Source organism: Puma concolor, chromosome A2, assembly GCF_028749965.1.
Source record: "Puma concolor isolate L17-30 chromosome A2, mPumCon1.1.hap2, whole genome shotgun sequence".
NCBI classification, from domain to species: domain Eukaryota; kingdom Metazoa; phylum Chordata; class Mammalia; order Carnivora; family Felidae; genus Puma; species Puma concolor.
The window spans coordinates 16756746-16776831 of NC_141668.1; the positions used below are offsets into that span (position 1 = coordinate 16756746).

The 20086-nt window shown below is 43.2% G+C and overlaps 1 protein-coding gene across 2 annotated transcripts in view; it reads left to right on the forward strand.

Moving 5' to 3' along the window:
• CREB3L2 (cAMP responsive element binding protein 3 like 2) overlaps window positions 1-20086 on the forward strand; it is a 121749-nt gene that overhangs the window by 62417 nt on the left and 39246 nt on the right. For both annotated transcript variants that reach the window (XM_086689176.1, XM_025929732.2), the window contains exon 2: window positions 10094-10310. In XM_086689176.1, the coding sequence (XP_086545302.1) occupies window positions 10094-10310 (217 nt within the window). The remainder of the gene's footprint in view (window positions 1-10093; window positions 10311-20086) is intronic.

A 20086-nucleotide genomic window follows, 5' to 3' on the forward strand; every position in this document is an offset into this window, starting at 1 on the left:
GGGTAACAGCAGGGTAACAGGGGCAGACCCAAGAAGCAGAAAGAGGGCCTTTTCTTAAGTTGAAAAGCTTTTGCCTTTTGTATTGCCTGCAGCATTTTAGAAAATTATAGGGTATTAGAGCTGAATAGGTTGATAGCAATGACCTGTAACTATTTGTGTGTTGTAGTATTATCTCTGCTGGTGGTTTTTAACTGCAAATTCGTGGAATCCTCCTCTCCTGTTCTTGGACAGGCTCAAGGAGGTGGGGAGCCACCAGGAGTCTGTGCTTGTGGGCATGTTTCTGTAGGAAGCTTTCATTAGATTCCCAAAAGAGTCCAAAGATCAGAAAAGGTGGGAAACTACTGATTCCGTCCAAAATCCAGTTATTTGCTCTCCCCACCCCCAACACACAGACACACACACACACACACAGACAGACACACACACAGGCACAAACACACACAGAGAGTGAAACAAGGAAACTGAATCTAGAAGAGATGGTATGCCAACCAGAGAAGTCCAGGGCTGGGGCTAGCATTCCTCAGTTAGTCTGAGCACAGGAGATGCCTGTCGGCCCCACCTCTGGAGGGCAAAACTGCTTTGAACATGCTCTCTGAGCACATCGGTCGGTAAGGGCACAGGACATCCACTTCAGGTAACTCCTATTGTCCCTCAGGACCGTCATCTCTCTATAAGATGACCCTGACTCATCTTTCTGTACATCTCGGCCAATACAGCGCGTTGCTCAGAGTAAACACTCACTATATCTGTTCAAAGAGAGAAAGCCTAGTGGTGAGCTATACAAGGAAGTCAGCTCAGTAGCTTTATGTGACCAGTTATTCAAGCTCAAGAATTAGGAGTCCTGGGGCCCCTGGGTGGCTCAGTTGATTTCAGTTCAGGTCATGATCTCACAGCTCATGAGTTGAAGCCCCACTTCAGGCTCTGCACGGGCAGCATGAAACCTGCTTAGGATTCTGCCTCCCTCTCTTTCTGTCCCTCCCCTGTTTGCTATCTCTCTCTCTCTCTCTCTCAAAATAAATAAAAAATGAACTTGAAAAGAATTATGAATCCATTATTCTCCTACTCCCTTTCCTCACCCCCATGACCTCAGTTCTTGGGGCGGTTGTTAGCAGCGGGAGGCAGCCCAGATTGTAAACCACTCTTTCCTTGCATGTCCCTTTGACAACTGGCCAATGATCTACAAATACAATGTCGGTGCTTCAGCAATGTGGTGATTTTTTTTTTTTTATAAAGTAAGTAATCTATGTAAGGTTAAGAATTTCTCTTAATTTATCTGATTCGTAAACGTGGATAATGTTTTAAAAATTTTGATAGCAATTATTTATAATTATAGGGAGGCCTAGGTCTTCATTGGGATTTGTTTACTGTTTGGCTGGGATATTGTAGAATGACAATAAATTGAGACAAGAGACAGTTGTTGAGTGCATATGACCTGTGGTCTGTACTAGGCTCAGGGGGGCTGGGTAAAAATGTTTCCATCTTGGTTATGAAGTTTATAAGGCCTAAAAGGTAAAGGATTTAAGTCACTTGGCAATGAGAGAAACATCAAAGAAGAGTAAAAATGTGTCAGATTAAGAGATACTTATTCCAAAAGGCTGAAGTTGGTCAGAGAAGCAAAAAAGTCTATTGAAGCTATGTCTGTCTAGCATGACTGTAGAAGAAACAGATATGTTCTTTTTTAAAAGGTAGTTTCCTAATGCATAGGAAGATGAAAAGATATTCTAGAAAGAGCACTGTGGGAAGCCAGTGTGCAAGTACAAAATGCCAACATTTTATTGTTTTAATTTTGATAATTTTTTTTCCTAAAGAGCTTTTTAAAAAATTGACTGCTCTGCCAGGGAAGTGTTGGGTGTATCACATGCATTATTTAACTCAATCCTCATGACAGGAAGCTGGTACTGTTGTTATACTTACTTTAGAGGGGTTGCAAACTGAAATTTAGAGAACTGAAGTCATCTTGCTCAGGCCCATACATCTGGGAGCCAGAATTCAAATCCAGAGCTGGCTCTAAAGCCATATTGCCCAATGCCATAAGGAAACGATGAGGGTTGGAATGAAGGCATCACGGGTCAGAATGAAGGCAGACCAGACTACGGGATGGCTGGGGCCAGACTGGAGGACATTCAGTGCCGGGTCTTAGATAATGAGGAGATGAAACCTTGACCCAGGTTCTTAAAGTAAGCTGCCAAGGGTCTTCACTGAAGTGGGTGAGGAACGTTCCTGTCCTGAGGCAGGGGTTCAACCCTTTCAAGGAGGTTTCTTCCAAGTCAGTGATTCTGTGATGGGACCAGGAACCCTCTTGGCAGGACTGTGCCCTAAGGGCAAGTACATGCCTTCATCATCGTTACTGCTAGTGTCCCACAGAAGTGATGCCGGGAGTCACCCCATCTAACAACCCTGTGGCATGTTTCCACACTGAATGCGGAAGACTGTGTTTGTGGTGGAGGAGTGGATGGGCTGTTGGTGAAATCTATGTCAATGTTTTTTCAAGTCCAGCCCCCACTACACGTTAGCTTTGGAGGCAGACTTAAATGCGGCAGCGTTCTATAGTCGAAAGTGCACGCGCTTCAGAACCCGCAACCCCAACCCTGGGCAAGGTACCTAACTGCCCTGAGTCCCCATTTTCTCATTTGTGAAAGAGCACATGTCTGCCTTATAGGACAACACCTTGCTCACTTTCCGAAAGTCTAATATGTGAAGGGCTTCACCACCAGATGACCTGGCACCTGCTGGTCCTGTCAGCCGCACCATCAGTGATCGTCGGCAGGGTCATGGTTTCATACTTGATAGAACTTGTCCATGCAGTTGGATCTGAACCTCAAACACCTCTTTCCTGGGAGAAACACTATGGGGAAAGTTCCATCAGTTTGAAATAAGAGCCCTTTCGTGGCTCCATCGGTTAAGCGGCAAACTCTTGAATTTGACCCAGGTCATGATCTCACGGTCATGAGATCAAGCCCTACGTCGGGCTCTGTGCTGAGTACAGAGCCTGCTTGGGATTTTCTCTCCCTCTCCCTCTGCCCCTCCTCCACTCGTGTACAGACACTGTCTCAAAATGAAGAAATAAACATTTTTTTTTTTTAAAAAGGACCTTAGTTCAAGGTCTAGCTCAAGCAGATGACTGAGGTCTTGTGAGCATTGATTGATTGGAATGCTATGAAAGTGACTTGTAACCCCAGAAAGCTTGACTGGACTATTAGAATAGTGAAATGCTATTATGCCTTGTCTTTGAAAACATTCAACTCAAAATTTTAAAACTCTTGGATTCACATGCATAGTCCTTTGCTAAAGTATTAGCAAGATCCAAGAAGGCTCCCTCTTAGAGGAGGGTCACTTTGCCTCTTTGGTTTTTGGTCTCTGAGACCCTCTCTTACTGGCTGCCATTAATGGTGGGCCGATTCTGGCCTTTCTCTTGCACTGGCACTGGGATGTCAGCCTGTCCGCTGAGTGCCTGAGCCCACAGCTGCCCACAGCTGGAGCTGATTTGCTGGGCTGACCCACAGCATCTGGTTGAGACCAGTCGGGACGATATCTTTCTCCATCACAAGTGTCCACCCTGGGACTTACTCAGTGCTCACCGCCTTGCCCAGTTCCTAGGTGTGGGTGGAGCTTAGGTACAGTCGGTCCCTCCTTCTGAGGGGGTTCTTTTTCCAGAGAGGAGGTGATCACAACGCATTTGGGAACAACTGCGAGTTCTTCGGGACTGCCTGTCATTTAGAGCTACGTTGTTTGGCAACGTGATAATTACTAAGAAGCCCAAAGTAGAGGGAGTTGGGGGATGGTGGGCAGAGTTAGAGAAGGTTTATTATTGGTTATCTGGGGGATGTTCATGAAAACATTCATTAGTGCTGCTCAGGAGAAAGAAAACGGTGGCAGCCGAGCAGCCCAACCTGGCAGCTTCCCTGGGAAAGCCCTGCAATCAAAAAGAGCCTTGCCTCAGGGTAGAGCAGGATTACAGAAGGTCAGCAGGGTCAGCACAGCTGGCCAGAGTAGACATTGCCGCTCAGGGGACAGAAACGTGGCTTGGAAACGCAGGGACTGTGAGTCCAGCTCTTGTGTTTGCCGTTTAAGTTTGTGTTATTTATTTCTCTTTTTGTTACCTTAATTTTGGTCTTGAAAGGAACTCTGTCAGATATGTGAAGAATATTCACCAGCAGGCAACCAGGAAATTGGTCCTTGGAGACCTGCTCAGGGAGGCAGACCCTGACTTCAGGTTATCTTATAGTCTGGAAACCTGGGTCCTAATCTTAGTTTTGCAGGTGTTGTGCTCCTTGTATGCAAAGCGTGGTCAGGAAAGGCCCAGGCCTTTGGTATTTTCTTATTTACTATTTTGCATCCCCACTATCTATTTAAGGTTTAACACATGGTAGCTGCAAAATCCATGAATCTTCCTCTAACTTGGGCATATCTCAACCTCTAGGGACATTGTAAGCTTCTAGGGAACTAATTGTAAAGTGGAGCTTGTGGGAGGGGGGCGGGGGAGGTGAGTGCGGATGAAGTCGACCTTCAGGAGTTGAAAAACTAAAGCATTAGAAGCACAGGCAGTTGTGGTGGATTTAATATGGATGCTTTTGAACAACTCAAAATCTCTAAAGGTGGGTCACAGGATTTGTATTTTTTTTTAATTTCCTATCATGTTGAAGAATGTTTATTACAGTACCGCATATAATAAGAAAATATTTAGGAGCGCCTAGGTGTCTCGGTTAAGCATCCAACTCTTGATTTTGACTCAGGTCACGATCTCAGGGTCATGAGATTGAACCCTGTGTAGGCTCCATGCTGGGTGTGGAACCGCTTCAGATTCTCTGTGTCCCTCACAGAGCTAGAGCAAACAATTCTATAATTTGTATGGAACCAGAAAAGACGCTAAATAGCCAAAGTAATGTTGAAAAAGAAAACCAAAGCTAGAGGCATCACAATTCAGGACTTCAAGCTGTATTACAAAGCTGTAATCATCAAGACAGTATGGTACTGACACAAAAACAGACACTTAGATCAATGAAACAGAATAGAGAACCCAGAAATGGACCTACAAACGTATGGTCAATTAATCTTGGATAAAGGAAAGAGTATCCAATGGAAAAAAGACAGTCTCTTTAGCAAATGGTACTGGGAGAACTGGACAGCAACATGCAGAAGAATGAAACTGGACCACTTTCTTACACCATACACAAAAATAAACTCAAAACAGATGAAAGACTAAATGTAAGACAAGAAGCCATCAAAATCCTAGAGGAGAAAACAGGCAACAACCTCTTTGATCTCGGCCACAGCAATTTCTTACCTGACACATCTCCGAAGGCAAGGGAAATAAAAGCAAAAATGAACTATTGTGAGCTCATCAAGATAAAAAGCTTCTGCACAGCAAATGAAACAATCAGCAAAACTAAAAGGCATCCTATGGAATGGGAGACGTATTTGCAAATGACATATCTAATCAAGGGTTATATCCAAAATCTATAAAGAACTTACCAGACTCAACACCCAAAAAACAAATAATCCAGTGAAGAAATGAGCAGAAGACATGAATAGACATTTTTCTAAAGAAGACATCCAGATGGTTAACCGACACATGAAAAGATGCTCAACATCACTCATCATCAGAGAAATACTAAAGAAACCACAATAACTTACCACCTCACACCTGTCAGAATAGCTAAAATTAACAACTCGGGAAACAACAGATGTTGGCAAGAATGTGGAGAAAGAGGATCTCTTTTGCACTGTTGGTGGGAATGGAAACTGGTGCAACCCCTCTGGAGATGGGGCTTTTTTATATTTATATATATATTTATATTTTAAATATTTAAAATATTTAAAATATTTAAATATTTATATTTATATTATATATTTATATAATATATATATTTTAAATATATATTTATATTTATATATATAATAAATATATATATATTTATATTATATTTATTATATATATAAATATAAATATATATATATTTAAAATATATATATTGGAATATTACTCAGCCATAAAAAAGAATTAAATCTTGCCATTTGTAACAACATGGATGGAGTATTATGCTTAAGCGAAATAAGTCAGAGAAAAACAAAAGTACCATATGATTTCACTCATATATGGAATTTAACAAAACAAACGAGCAAAAAGCAAAAGAGAGAGAAAGAGAGGCAAACCAAGAAAGAGACTCTTAACTATAGACAACAAACTGATGGTTACAGATGGGAGGTGGGCGGGGGCAATTGGTGAAATAGGTGATAGGGATTAAGAAATGTCCATTGACTTACGATAAAGAAGATGTGGTGTATATATAAATATACAGTGAATTATTACTCAGCAGTCAAAATGAATGAAATCTTGCCATTTGCCAAGAAACAAAACAGATGAACATAGGGGAAAGGAAGGAAAAATAAGATAAAAACAGAGAGGGAGACAGACTATAAGAGACTCTTAAATACAGAGAACAAACAGGGTTGCTGGAATGGTGTCGGGTGGGGGGGATGGGCTACATGGGTGATGGGGGTTAAGGAGGACGATTGTTAGAATGAGCACTGGGTGTTGTATGTAAGTGATAAATCACTGGCTTCTACTCCTGAAACAAATACTAACTTTATTTAAATAAGTAAATTATGTGAAATAAATCAATACATTAAAAAAAATACCATGAAGGAAAGCAAGTTTATATAATACATAATTCAAGAACAGCTTATATACAGTTACGGAAAAGCGAAATGCAATACAAAAATGTATAGAACCATTTGTCAGGAATAAAATATTTAGTCCTCACAGGAAAAAAAAAAAAAAGTTCTCTTTCCCTGTCCTCCTGCTCCTCCCCCCACCCTGCTTGGGCACGTGTGCTCTCTCTCAAAATAAATAAATAAAATCTTTACATATCTTCTTCTCAAGAAGAAATAGATAAATGCAATGGGATGCACAACCCGGAGGTGCAGGTAAATGCAGCAGCGCTACCTGTATAAATATTAATAAATCTGAAAAATATTCTTGGAGACCATAAAGTTGCAGAAAGACGTATGAGGTATGGCACTATTTATTTAAAGTTTAAAAGGTTCATATGTACATAATCGAAGCATATGTATGTAGTAAGAATGTAAAGACCTGAATAGGGATGATAAGCAAGTTCAGGGTAGCAGTAACTTTAGGAGGGATGAAGAGAAATGGTTGGGGGCTTCAGTAAGTCCCTTCATGTATATTTGTTTAAAAAGAAAGAGTCAGGGGCGCCTGGGTGGCGCAGTCAGTTAAGCGTCCGACTTCAGCCAGGTCACGATCTCGCGGTCCGTGAGTTCGAGCCCCGCGTCAGGCTCTGGGCTGATGGCTCGGAGCCTGGAGCCTGTTTCCGATTCTGTGTCTCCCTCTCTCTCTGCCCCTCCCCCGTTCATGCTCTGTCTCTCTCTGTCCCAAAAATAAATAAACATTGAAAAAATAAATAAATAAATAAAAAATAAAAAAAAATAAAAAGAAAGAGTCAAAAAAAACAGGTTGTAGCAGCAAACATGGAAAAGTTAAGATTTTTTTCCCAAAAGAATGAATACATAATCATTCATGGTACTATTTTCTATAATTTTTCCAAGTGTTTAAAATATTTCATTATAAAATGACAAAAACAAAACTCTCCTGGTAATTGGGATGCAGGCAGTCGGCCTTTGGGAATTCTTGCCTAGATGCTTCTAAGGACTACTCGGTTCTAAATGTGTTTGTGTGCAGAGAACTCTCCCCCAAGCACTTCTCTTATTCTTATAGATGACTGATGCCGATCTGCCTGTGCCCAAAGTCCTGATGAGACGCAGCCAGTTCTCCTGTTGGTGATGTTGGTGAAATCCACCAACCTAACTCTACTTTGAGGACCTAGCCTACAAGGGCCTCTTCCCTGTTGTCTCTTTCTCACCTTTATTAAAGGAGATGTTCTGTCCTACAAGCTCCATAATCTTAGAGCTCTAACCTCCTGCCTTCCTGTCCCCAAGCTGCATTCATTTCAGAACACCTTTAGTGACAATTCAGTGGTAGAATTTAGTATCCATGGGGATCCCAAGAGTTTTCATTGCCTACCCTAAGCATCGCCATTTGCAATCAGTTCTCCTATTGTTGTATCTGCTTTTGTAACTTCCTTTCTTTTTTTTTTTTTTTTTTTTTAATTTTTTTTTCAACGTTTTTATTCATCTTTGGGACAGAGAGAGACAGAGCATGAACGGGGGAGGGGCAGAGAGAGAGGGAGACACAGAATCGGAAACAGGCTCCAGGCTCCGAGCCATCAGCCCAGAGCCCGACGCGGGGCTCGAACTCACGGACCGCGAGACCGTGACCTGGCCGAAGTCGGACGCCCAACCGACCGCGCCACCCAGGCGCCCCTGTAACTTCCTTTCTATACCAGAAGCGTCCCTAAAATTTAATCAGTAAGTGGCTCAGGGAATGTGAAGAAGGGAGAAGTGGCTCTAGCAGCAGGTGCTATGATGAACTTTGAAATTTAACTTAATTTTGTTATTATTTTTGAAGTTTATTTTAGAGATTTTCTTTTTTAACGTTTATTTTTGAGAGAGAGAGAGAGAGAGAGAAAGAGAGAGAGAGAGAGAGAGAGCATGCCCACACGTGAGCAGGGGAGGGGCAGAAAGAGAGGGAGACAGAATCTGAAGCAGGCTCTGTGCTGTCAGCGCAAAGCCCAGTGTAGGGCTCTAACCCATAAACTGTGAGATCATGACCTGAGCCGAAGTCTGATGCTCAATGACTGAGCCACCCAGGTGTCCCAAGTCTATTTGGTTTATTTTGAGAGAGAGAGAGGCAGGGAGAGAGGAAGAGAGAGAAGCCCAAGTAGACTCCATGCTGTCAGCTCCGCGGATTCCGATGCAGGACTCGATCCCACAACTGTGAGATCACGACCTGAGCCAAAATCAACAGTCAGACACTTAACTGACTGAGCCACCCAGGCACCCCTAATTTTGTTATCATTATTTTTAATGTAGTCTGTAATGGTAGTTCTAAACCAAGGATGGTTCTCCCCACTCCTGACAGGGACATTTGACAGTGTCTGAAGACCTTTCCGGTTTTTGAAACTAGGGGGGCACTACTACCATTCATTGGGTAGAGGCTAGGGATGCTGCTAAACACCCAGTAATACACAGAAAATCCCCACCCCCATAATAAAGAATTATCCAGTCCAAAATGTCAATAGTGCCAAGATTGAAAAAAACCCTGGAATATCCCCTATCAATGAGGGAGAGTGGCTGGGGCTGCAGCTCCGTTAGAGTGGAGATCGTGGAACCAGGGACGTAGGAGTCCCTGTGAGTATGTGTATAGACCATTCCTGTATCCTCTTCATGGCATGCTGTGGGTTAGGGAGTCAGTGGTGTTGAACATGGAGGATGAGAAGAGATTAAGGAAAAACTGGAGAGGAACACAGAGTCCGGGTGGTTGGAGAGAGCAGAAGGAAGCTGCCTCTGATGTCTTTGAACTTGGCACCTTACTATAAATAGCACCCTCATGCTACAGAAATAGAGGATATAGTGTATTTTAAAATATTTTCCATGAAAAATGAGGTAGGTAGTTACGGTGTTGGCCCCCAGTGAGTGGTGCTGTCCTTCGCCCACACTTGTTTCTGTTGTGATTTTGCCATTCCTCTTGTCGAGAGGTGGAGTCTGTTTTTCCATCCCATGTGTCTGAGCTGGCCTCACCACTTGCCTTGACCAAAAGAATGTGGAGGGAGTGATGATGTGTGACTGCTGAGGCCATTCAGGTTTGGTTTTCTCCCCGTTAGGACACCTCTGCCGTCATGGGAGGGATCTCGGCCTGACACAGTCTCTGGGGAAAGGGTCCGGCCATTCGGCTGGCCTGGCCCCGCGTCGCTCCCAGCCAACCTTCCAGCACAGTGGACTCAGATGAAACTAGCTTGTCTGCCCAGCCAACCCATGGAATAGTGAGGAATAATAAAGTGTACTTATGTTAAGTCACTGAACTTTGGGCTAGTTTGCTACACAGCAAGAGATAACTGGACACTGTATATAAATGGCTTCATTTGAAGCAGCAGATGATAGATTTGCCTTAGGATGTTGCGTACCTGTCAGATCGCGCTTCAGAGAAACTGAGTTCTTCCTCCTTTGTGTCTCGTAGCACTTCTCAGAACTTCTGGATGAGTTTTCCCAGAACGTCTTGGGTCAGCTCCTTAATGACCCTTTCCTCTCCGAGAAGAGTGTGTCGATGGAGGTGGAACCGTCCCCGACATCCCCGGCGCCTCTCATCCAGGCTGAGCACAGCTACTCCCTGTGTGAGGAGCCTCGGGCCCAGTCACCGTTCACCCACGTTGCCACCGGTGACAGCTTCAATGACGGTAAACTCAGGGCAGGGGAGATACTGGGACCATGGGACCTTTGACTCGGAGCTCCTCGGGGGTGTGGAGTGTGTGTTACACTATTGTCAGCACTCACGTTAGCCGCATACCTACTGCACAGAAAGCCTGGGGCTTGGGCTGTGGGGAAATGCAGAGTCACGGGATGCTTTCCCCACCCCCGGCCGTGTGCTCTGGGAACTTGCTATAACGAATGCCAGTAGTTGCTTTCTTTGACCCCGTGGATTGGGCAGCAGAACATCCTTTTGCAAATCAAGGTTGGCCTGTTTGGTTGGTAATTCCGGTAACTCCAATGGATTAAGGGATCGTGTCATTTTTTTCTGAGAAAGAATTTTTATGACCGCTCTTCTCCACACAAGCTTCTTGGGCCTCCTCTTAACCCATATTCAGCATGTTCCCTTGATCACATGTATACGAGATCTTGGCGAGCATTCCTAGGTCACCTAGCATTCCTGGTGACCCTTTCATGCCCATCATCAATGCCAACAGTATGGTATTTGTTGAAGATCTAGTTTTCTTGGCTTTAGAGTGTTAAGCTGTTTGACCATGTGTCTGTAAAGTGACTTTCTTCCAGATCTGAATTCCTTTATTTCATATTATCAGTGCCTTAAATTGTAGCTGTTGATTCACCTGGCAGTTCTTGAGTTCACATGCTAGACATTGGAGGAAATAGAAATAAAAAATGAGCACATTGTTCTCATAGAACCTACCACTTGGGGAACATTAGATATGTATACAACTGACTATAAAAATGGAGAATATATGCTAACGGTGGTGGTTAAGGTTATGTCCTCTGCAGTCAGACCTCAGTTTAAGTTCTATTTCAGTGACTACTTGTGGGCCAACTACTTAACTTCCTCATGTGTAAAAGTAGGATAAAAGCAGCATCTATTTCATGTCTTGTAAAGATTAAACATCAGAATATATGCCAGTGCCTAGCCCAGGATATCGTTCTTAGCTGCTGATACTAAGGATATTGTTCTCAGCCGCTGTTGCAATCACTCTTATTTCAAACCAGGAACTGTAAGAGGATGGCAGGGCTTTAGGTGATCAGGAAAGTTTGGGGGAGGATTTCTTAACTTCCCAAGCTGTGACCTACAATGAAATGTGATATTGGGTTTCTAGCCATCAATATTCACTTTTGTTCATATCCATTCCCTATTGCAAAATCTCAGATAGTCCTCCATTGTTCTATAGAATGAAGCTGACCTCACAGCATATCTTTCAAAGCCCTTTGTGGGCTGATCCTACCTCCTTTCCCCACCTTGTCCCATCTCTCCCTGTCTGTGTGCCTCTGGCACTGACTTTTCCACTCCACGACTTTTTTTTTTTTTTAATTTTTTTTTTCAACGTTTATTTATTTTTGGGACAGAGAGAGACAGAGCATGAACGGGGGAGGGTCAGAGAGAGAGGGAGACACAGAATCGGAAACAGGCTCCAGGCTCTGAGCCATCAGCCCAGAGCCTGACGCGGGGCTCGAACTCCCGGACCGCGAGATCGTGACCTGGCTGAAGTCGGACGCTTAACCGACTGCGCCACCCAGGCACCCCTGCTCCATGACTTTTCTTACACTGTTTTCTTTATTCTGGGTTCCCATTACCTTTGTCAGCCCCACCAGTCAAATTCCCACCTACCCATCAAGACCGAACTCAGTGTCATCCGGTGCCAGACTCTCCCATCTGGAAGCTGTCACCCATTATGTTTTCACAGCACTGCTTCTGTGTGTTTATTTGTTTTGGTTTTGCCGTTTGTCTAGAGACTATTACATGTGTCCTTATATTCCAGCCGTTATTTATTTTTCTATTCTCTTCTCTGTTTTGAGCTGGTTTGTGAGCAAGTATGATTATGTGTTCCTGGTACCTAGCACTGTGCTTGGCACTTTGATGGTATCTGATAAACAGTTATTTCACTGAGTTAATTGTACAGTAAGTGGTGAAGGGAGAAGGTATAGAAAAGACTGAAGCACATTCCTAACCTCTGGTGACGGCATCAGGGAAGACACCTGCTCTGCTGTCCCCTACACTGCTTGCTCTCTGACTCTGCACATACACTGGGCTGCATGCATTTGATCAGGTGGTGTTTCTTGGCCTTTCGCAGCTGTCTTGTACAGGGGCAAACACAGTGCCAAGTAGGAGTAGATATTTTATAAATGCTTTATGATTCACTCTTAAAATTCACTTCATAGCGATTTATTGAGTACCTACCTTGTACTTAACCTGCGAGGCGCTGTTCTAAGCACTGAGGGTAAAAAGTGAACACAATTACAAAGGTCTCTGCCTTCATGGAGTTTACATTCTAGGAGGTAGGGGTGACGGAAAATAAGAAAAAGAAAAAAGTAAAATATATGGCTTATTCGATGGTGATCAGTGATATACAGAAAAAGAAATCAGAAAAATGGATAGAGACTTGCTGAAGGACGTGGGCGGGCATCTTAGTCTATTCAGGCTGCTGTAACAAAAATATTACATGGCTTATAAACAATAAAAAATACTTTCTTATGGTTCTAGAGCCTGGAAGTCCCAGATTAGGGTGCCAGCATGGGTGGATGAGAGCCCTCTCCAGTTGCAGACTTCCTGTTGTATGCTTACATGATGGAAGGGATGAGGGAGCGCTGACGGGTCTCTTATTAATAAAGGCCCTGTTTCCATTCATGAGGACTCCACCCTCATATGACATAAGCACTTCCCAAAGGCCCCTCTCCTGATAACATCACACTGGGCATTAGGATTTCAACATGAGAATTTGGGGGGACACAAGCATTCCCACCATAACGGGGGATGAGGAATTGAAATCCTAAACAGGATAGACTGAGAAGGACCATCTTTGAAGGTAATGTTTGAGTAAAGCTCAGCAGATGAGGAAAAGAACTAGCTGTCTCAGGAAGATGCTTCTAGGCAGAGGAAACATCAAGTGCAGAGGGCAGAGGCTGTGTGGCTGGAGTGATAACAATAGGGCCACCTTGTATTATATTTAGATGATTATATAATTGTGGAGTGGTCAGCCGTTCTGCAGCCTTGCTGTTCTAGAACATGCAGATTAGAGAAGGCCTAAATAATCTAGGCGGACCCACTTGCCCCTTCAGTTCCACATATGTTTGCGGAACACCCGCTGTGGGTCAGACACTGTCCTCGATAATTGCAATACGCAATAGTGAAACTTAGATCCCGCCTACAAGTAGCTCAGACTCTAGTGAAAATGCCATGTACCCCAATACTTGACCAGGCAGAATGGAAATGTCCCAAGAGGAAATTAAGCTGTAGAAGTTCAGAGCAGAGAAGGCACACCCAGAGAAGATCATAGGAAATGTACCATGAATGAGACAGAGTTTATTTGGGCCTTGAAGCATTGGGTGGAGTTGGAACAGTGGCTGGAGGGAAGCAGACGGAGGCCCGAGGGCTGGAACATTGATTCTTCTAAAACAAGATCTCTAGTGAAATGGTTGCAAATAAGTACGTTTCCAAAGATGCCATCTCTTTCTCTTCCATGATGAAACAATTTCTTTGTATTTTAATTGCAATCAATATAAATGCAACCCAGGGGAACTCAGGGGTGCCATCGATGCTAATAGTTGAGTGTTAGGGAAAAAGAAGCAGTGAATCTCTTCTGGGAAGGCTTTCTTATCATTAGACCAAAGCACACTCCATTCAGTTCCCTCACCTCGTGCCTTCTTCTATGTATAGATCCTGTGCTGCTATAGGCTTTGCTAGTAATTTGCTGAGAACAGGTGTAGTGGGTCAGATATAGCTTGCAAAGGGTTTCTGATCCACCACTCATGTTCAAAGATCGGGATTTCTCTGAGTTAGAACCACCTTCCTATGCCAGCAAAAGCACTTGTACAAGTAGGGGGTAATGAACAAGGAGGGTAACCATTTGGGCAGTGTGAAATCAAAGTTAGCATACATGAGTAGATGGGGCACTTTCCCCGGAAAGCTTTGTCCACATCTTAGCATCCAATATTTTTCTGAGTTTGGTGTAGACAGACAGATGTTTGGGAACAGAATTATTTTATTCATTTGAAATCCTGTTTGCATCCACCTTGAGGGAGGATCAGCCCCAAGGATCCTTCTTGCAGCACGTGTTCTGCCCGACAGAGCCCCTTCCTGTTGGAAAAAGGTGGTAGTTCTTTAGGAAGTGTGTAAGAAGGCGGCATTTAAAAATTGCTGTTCACATTAAATTTAATATTCTTTTTCTCTCGCTTTGGGAAAACAGCTTAAGCAAAAGTAGGAGTCCTTGTTTCTAGTGATGGATAGCCAGTTGTTTCATTATATCTGGGAAAGCCAGTGATTCAGATCTCCTTGTCCAATTTTACTTAGATTAAGTGGAATTCCTCTGTAGTTGCAGCTAAGCCTAAAAGAAGATGATGAACAATTGGAGTAGACCATCTCCTACTTTATTAGGATTTTTCTCTGTCTTTTCCTCTGTCTTTGTCCTCTCTTCCTCTCTCTCCCACTTCTTTCTTTTCCTTTGTCCTTCCTTGTTCTCTCCCTGCTGTTTCTTCTCCCCCACCCTCCCTCCATAAACCCCAGACCAGTGACATAGGGCATATTAGGTGCTCTTATCCTCTTAACTTTTTATGGACCTGGATGGACTGTAGACCCCTAAAATGATATACAACATTTTGGGCTGTCCACATTTGTCATTTTTTTCTGCTGAGAACATCTATAACTTTTTTTTTAGATCCTCAAGAGTCTGTGACTGCCACCCTCACAGCACCCCTCCTCCCCCTCCCCATCCCCCCCCGCCCCCCGCAAAGAGAGGTTGAGAAACACTGGTCTAAGATTACATAGGAGTCATCTATCTTCAGGACTGAATATGACTGTAGACTTCTTTCTCTGAAACACTAGAGCTAAAAAACTCATGTGGCCTCAGCAACCACAGGATCCAGACGTCAGAGTGTGGGCTCAGCCTTCAAAACCACCAGAAAGATATTCTGCCCCCAGCTCATTCATTTCTCCCCATGATTAAGGCTGTTAACCAGATGCCAGGCAGTGTTTTCTGTTCTACAAAAACAGAGAGAGAGAGAGAGAGAGAGAGAGAGAGAGAGAGAGAGGAGAAGGTTATAAAAAGATAAGCAGAAATATCCAAGTAAAATGTCTGTGGATATTTCTATACGGGGATTGAGGGAAAAAAGCTTATATCTGAATGACCAAGTCCTGTGCCTCACCACATGGAAGGTATCTTCACAAGTTATTCTATTTTAGTCATGTTCCTTTGTAATTAACTCGGGAAGCTATGTATTCATTTGCTTTGTTCTTTAATTTCAGTCTTCTTCCTGAAGAAGAAGCTTAGTAGAGCCGGAGTAAAGCTGTTCAGGGCGAGCTAGACAAGGGCACTACCCTTCCAGACGATAGAGGAACAAAATTAGAACCTACGTAAAATATCAACAGATTCAGCATAAAATACACTAGTATAGGAGTGATCTAATACAATATTTACACCACGCACAAGCCAAGGTAACTTTATTTTGGGTGGAATAAGGGATTGCAACTGTGGCCATTCCAGGTTCTACAGGGGGTGGGACTAGGAACATAAATAATAATTATCTTCCTTCTGATTAAGCCAGCTGGGCTTTTAGTGCTAGCAGAGGCGAAGGATGGCTAGGTAAGCCGGCTTAGTACAGATACCCTAAATTTACGGCGCTGTTTTCACAGGTGGGAATGAAAACAATAGTCTGCGAGCTAAGATGAGCAGTGCTGCCGGTAAATGGGAAGCCTGGTGGAAGCCAAGATTCAGGGTTTGGGGAGAAACAGATATTTAGGAAAGTGGGGTGGTGTTTGGGGGAAGGCTTGAAGAAGAAACTAATGTCTCATGACCGATGATGCCAGAGCACGGACAGCGGGCCTAGACATGGATCATTAATGCAGGGGGAGAAGGAAAGGCATATAACATGCATGGCAAAGAAATCATGGATTTTGAAATAATTAGATGAAGCCCAGAGCAGGACTGACACACGGTCCATTAGGTGGAGTAGAGGGGATAGAGGAGTCATAGGTGACTTGGGTTTCCAGTCGGCAGTGTTGCAGATATCTTGTTGAAATGCTCCGAGGAGGTGAGACCTGAAAGTCACAGAAAGACCACGAACAGCTGTATCTTTATCACATTTACTTTGAGCTACAAACAAGAGCGTCAGTCAGTCAGAGCCACCATCATAGAGGGTGTAGATTCAAGGGTAGAAAAGGAAGACTTGTAGCTCATCTCCCCACAGAGAGTAACCGGGTCCTCTGATGTGGGTGGGCTGGAGACTCAGAGGTGGTGGGGCTGCTCTCTCTGAGTCTGATGCCTGAGCTCATGGTATATGTCCTTTGGCTATTCGTCACCTTTTTGGGTATTGCCTTTACTTTCTTTGTCTAACAGGCAAGGAGGATAATGATGCCCCCCACAACCTTTAAATTTTTTTTTTAATATTTATTTACTATTTTTGAGAGACAGAGAGAGAAGAGACAGAGACAGAGACAGAGACAGAGAGAGAGCATGAGCAGGGGAGAGGCAGAGAGAAGGAGACACAGAATCCAAAGCAGGCTTCAGGCTCCGAGGTGTTGACACAGAGCCCAATGCGGGGCTCAAACTTGCGAACTGTGAGATCATGACCTGAGCTGAAGTCCAACCCTCAACCAACTAAGGCGTCCAGGCACCCCACAGAGGTCCTTCTAATACATGAAAACATTTAGAATAGTGCCTGGCACGTTTTGGCTATTGTTCGTTGGTCTTAAACTGGGAATCTTTACCTCAGGAACACTGGATTCAAATTTTATATAAACCCAGGTGAGAATATAGCAAGAACCAGTGTTGCACCTTTTGCAGTAGCTAATTATGGGCTCAAAACACATTAAGGGAATAATAATCACTTTTGGCTAGAGACCCATTTAATCACTGATCTGTTGTAAAGCAATATCCTAGAGTTGCAAGGAGAACAGCCTGTGAATCCCAGGTCTGATGCACACCTGCTAGGTAACTTTAGGTGAGTTATTTGATCCCTTAGCTTCCTTGTCTATAAAATGTGGGTAGTAGTAAGTAGTGCATGCCTTACCTGGTTACTCTTCGGATTAACATATGTAAAGCTCTTACAACAATACAAAGCGTATAGTAAACACCCACAGTTAAGTGTTTGCTATTTTTACTCTTTTCAACACCTCACCATGTCACTCATGACTGACGGTTATTTCAGGGTTAAGGCTGTCACAGAGGGGACCGTGGGCAGACAGGCCACCAACTTTCATTCAAACATGTGGCGGGCTATATAGTTTAACGTGATTCTGAAGGCACCTTGGTGGCTCAGTCGGTTAAGCGTCCGACTTCGGCTCAAGTCATGATCTCACCGTCATGAGTTCCAGCCCCGTGTCAGGCTCTGTGCTGACAGCTTAGAGCCTGGAGCCTGCTTCCAATTCTGTGTCTCTCTATCTCTCTCTCTCTCTCTCTGCCCCTCTCCCACTCACGCTCTGGGTCTTTCTCAAAAATAAACAACCATTAACATGATTCTGACACACTTGACTCAATTCTTGCCTTTCTCCCAGCCTCCAGAACCCAGCCTTCGCATTTTCTCCTTTAAGAGATTTTTACATCAAAAATCAGTCAAGATTTGCCAGCTCCTTTGAAAAATTTTGAAGAGCAAGCACAGTTATCAAATGCCGAAAGATTTAGATGAGGTGTACTTTAATTTACAAAAATTTCCTTTTCAACGTTAGTCATGTCATATCAATAGCAAATGGATATATTTGTGCATGTATCATATAAGTGGGATTTGCCCCACGTGATTTCTCTTTTTAAGAATATATATGCGGGGTGCCTGGGTGGCTTGGTCGGTTAAGCGTCCGACTTGCTCAGGTCATGATCTCATGGCCCCGTGAGTTCGAGCCCCACATCGGGCTCTGTGCTGACAGCTCAGAGCCTGGAGCCTGCTTTGGATTCTGTGTCTCCCTCTCTCTCTATCCCTCCCCTGTTCATGCTCTGTCTCTCTCTGTCTCAAAAATAAATAAACGTTGAAAAATTAAAAAAAAAAAAAGAATATATATGCATACGTATTATATATACATATGTGTATATCTTTTTTCTCCCCCTTCCCAAGGAATCAACATCTAATCAATACTGTAATTTCTGCAGTATATATGGAAGTGATTGAGGATGTACATTGTAGTGTTGCCTCTGTGTTGGCTCTGATGTAGTGTCTTTTCTGGCCCCTCCGTGCACCCTGCTGTGGGTACTCATAGAGTCTGGCCCCATTTCCCATGGCAGTTCCGTTTTGTCCTTGGATGGGAAGGACTTGCTCACCACCAGCAGACAGTGGCTTATTTTTATTTTCTGGCTGATAGCTAAGTGGTGATGCTGAGGAATCATGCCAGTTGAGTTTGACCTTTGACAGGAAACCATTTAAATAAAATCAGATGATATGGGAGCTATTGGTCTTATTCCCCACAGTATGCACTACTGACCTTATTGGGTGATTTTTTCCTTGTGAAATGAAACTTAAAAGGCGTATAAACACCATTTAGGAAAAAAAAAATTTTTCCCTCAATATCTGAGCTTCAGGTTTTAGAAATTAAAGGGTGTCAAGTGTACTGCCTTTTGTTTTTGTAGTTTAGCCAATAACTCAAACACCTAAGGATAATTCCAGTTCTAAGCCATGGTGGCTCTACTGATCTTTTTGACCCAAAAATAAAACCATAAAAATAAGGTAATGTGGAAAATTGTAATACATGTTCTATTCACGCCCTTTCACTCTATCCTTTATTAACCTTCTACCTCATAGGTTACATTTGTCATTTTGTTTTCTCTGATTTGATATTTATTTCCGATGAGGAACAGAGTATAAGCCCAAACTTGGTAGTTTAGGATGAAAACTCTTTTCTCTGATGTCAACTACCACTGGACTGCTATTCTCACCAAACTTCTTACTGGCTGACTTTCTTCATATGAAGTCATTTATTTTATGATGTAACCGGTAGATCTAATCAGTCAATCTACAAACGTATTGATATGGTCACAAGTGATGGTTTAGAGGAATTATTATGGCAAGAGGAATTATTATGGCAACTATTTTGTTGCAATAGGTTCTGATATAGTGGATTTAATTTCTTGCATATACATTCAGCTATATTGTATCAGCCAGCTATACTGCTGCATAACAAGAACCATTAGCTTTAACAACAGTCATTTATTATAGCTCATATGTCTATGCCTTGGCTGGAGGCTGGGTACTTTGGGTGGGGGACAGTTGAGTGATTTTGCTAGTTTCAGCCAGATTCACTCACATATTTAAGGCTGAGTGTTGGCTGATCTTGGTCAGTCTCATTTGGGGGGGCAAACTCTGTTTCACATGTCTGCCCCCCTTCTTCTGGGGTCAGTAGATCGTTCTGGCACATCCTTTTCATTAAGAGATGGCAGTAGTACAAGTGTGTAAATACAGTTGTGCAAGTGCATTTGAAGACTCTACTCACATTAGGAAGCTAACATCCCTTTGGCCAAAGCAAGTCATATGGCCAGTCCAAGGTGGGGATTAGTCCACAGTGGGAAGGTACTGCAAAATTACATGGCAGTGGAGGGGTGAGTGAAGAGTTGAAGCCAATTATGCAATTTATAACATATATGAAAGTACTCTTTGACCATTGTTGAGTCAAGGGACTCTGAATAGGCCCCTTGAGCCACTTGGGCTTCTATCTAATAGTTATCATCGCAAGGCATAAAGTTGAACATGTAGAAACAGGCCATGTCAATGCATGATTATCCAGGCACAGGATATTCCAGTACAGAAAATTTAGAAATAG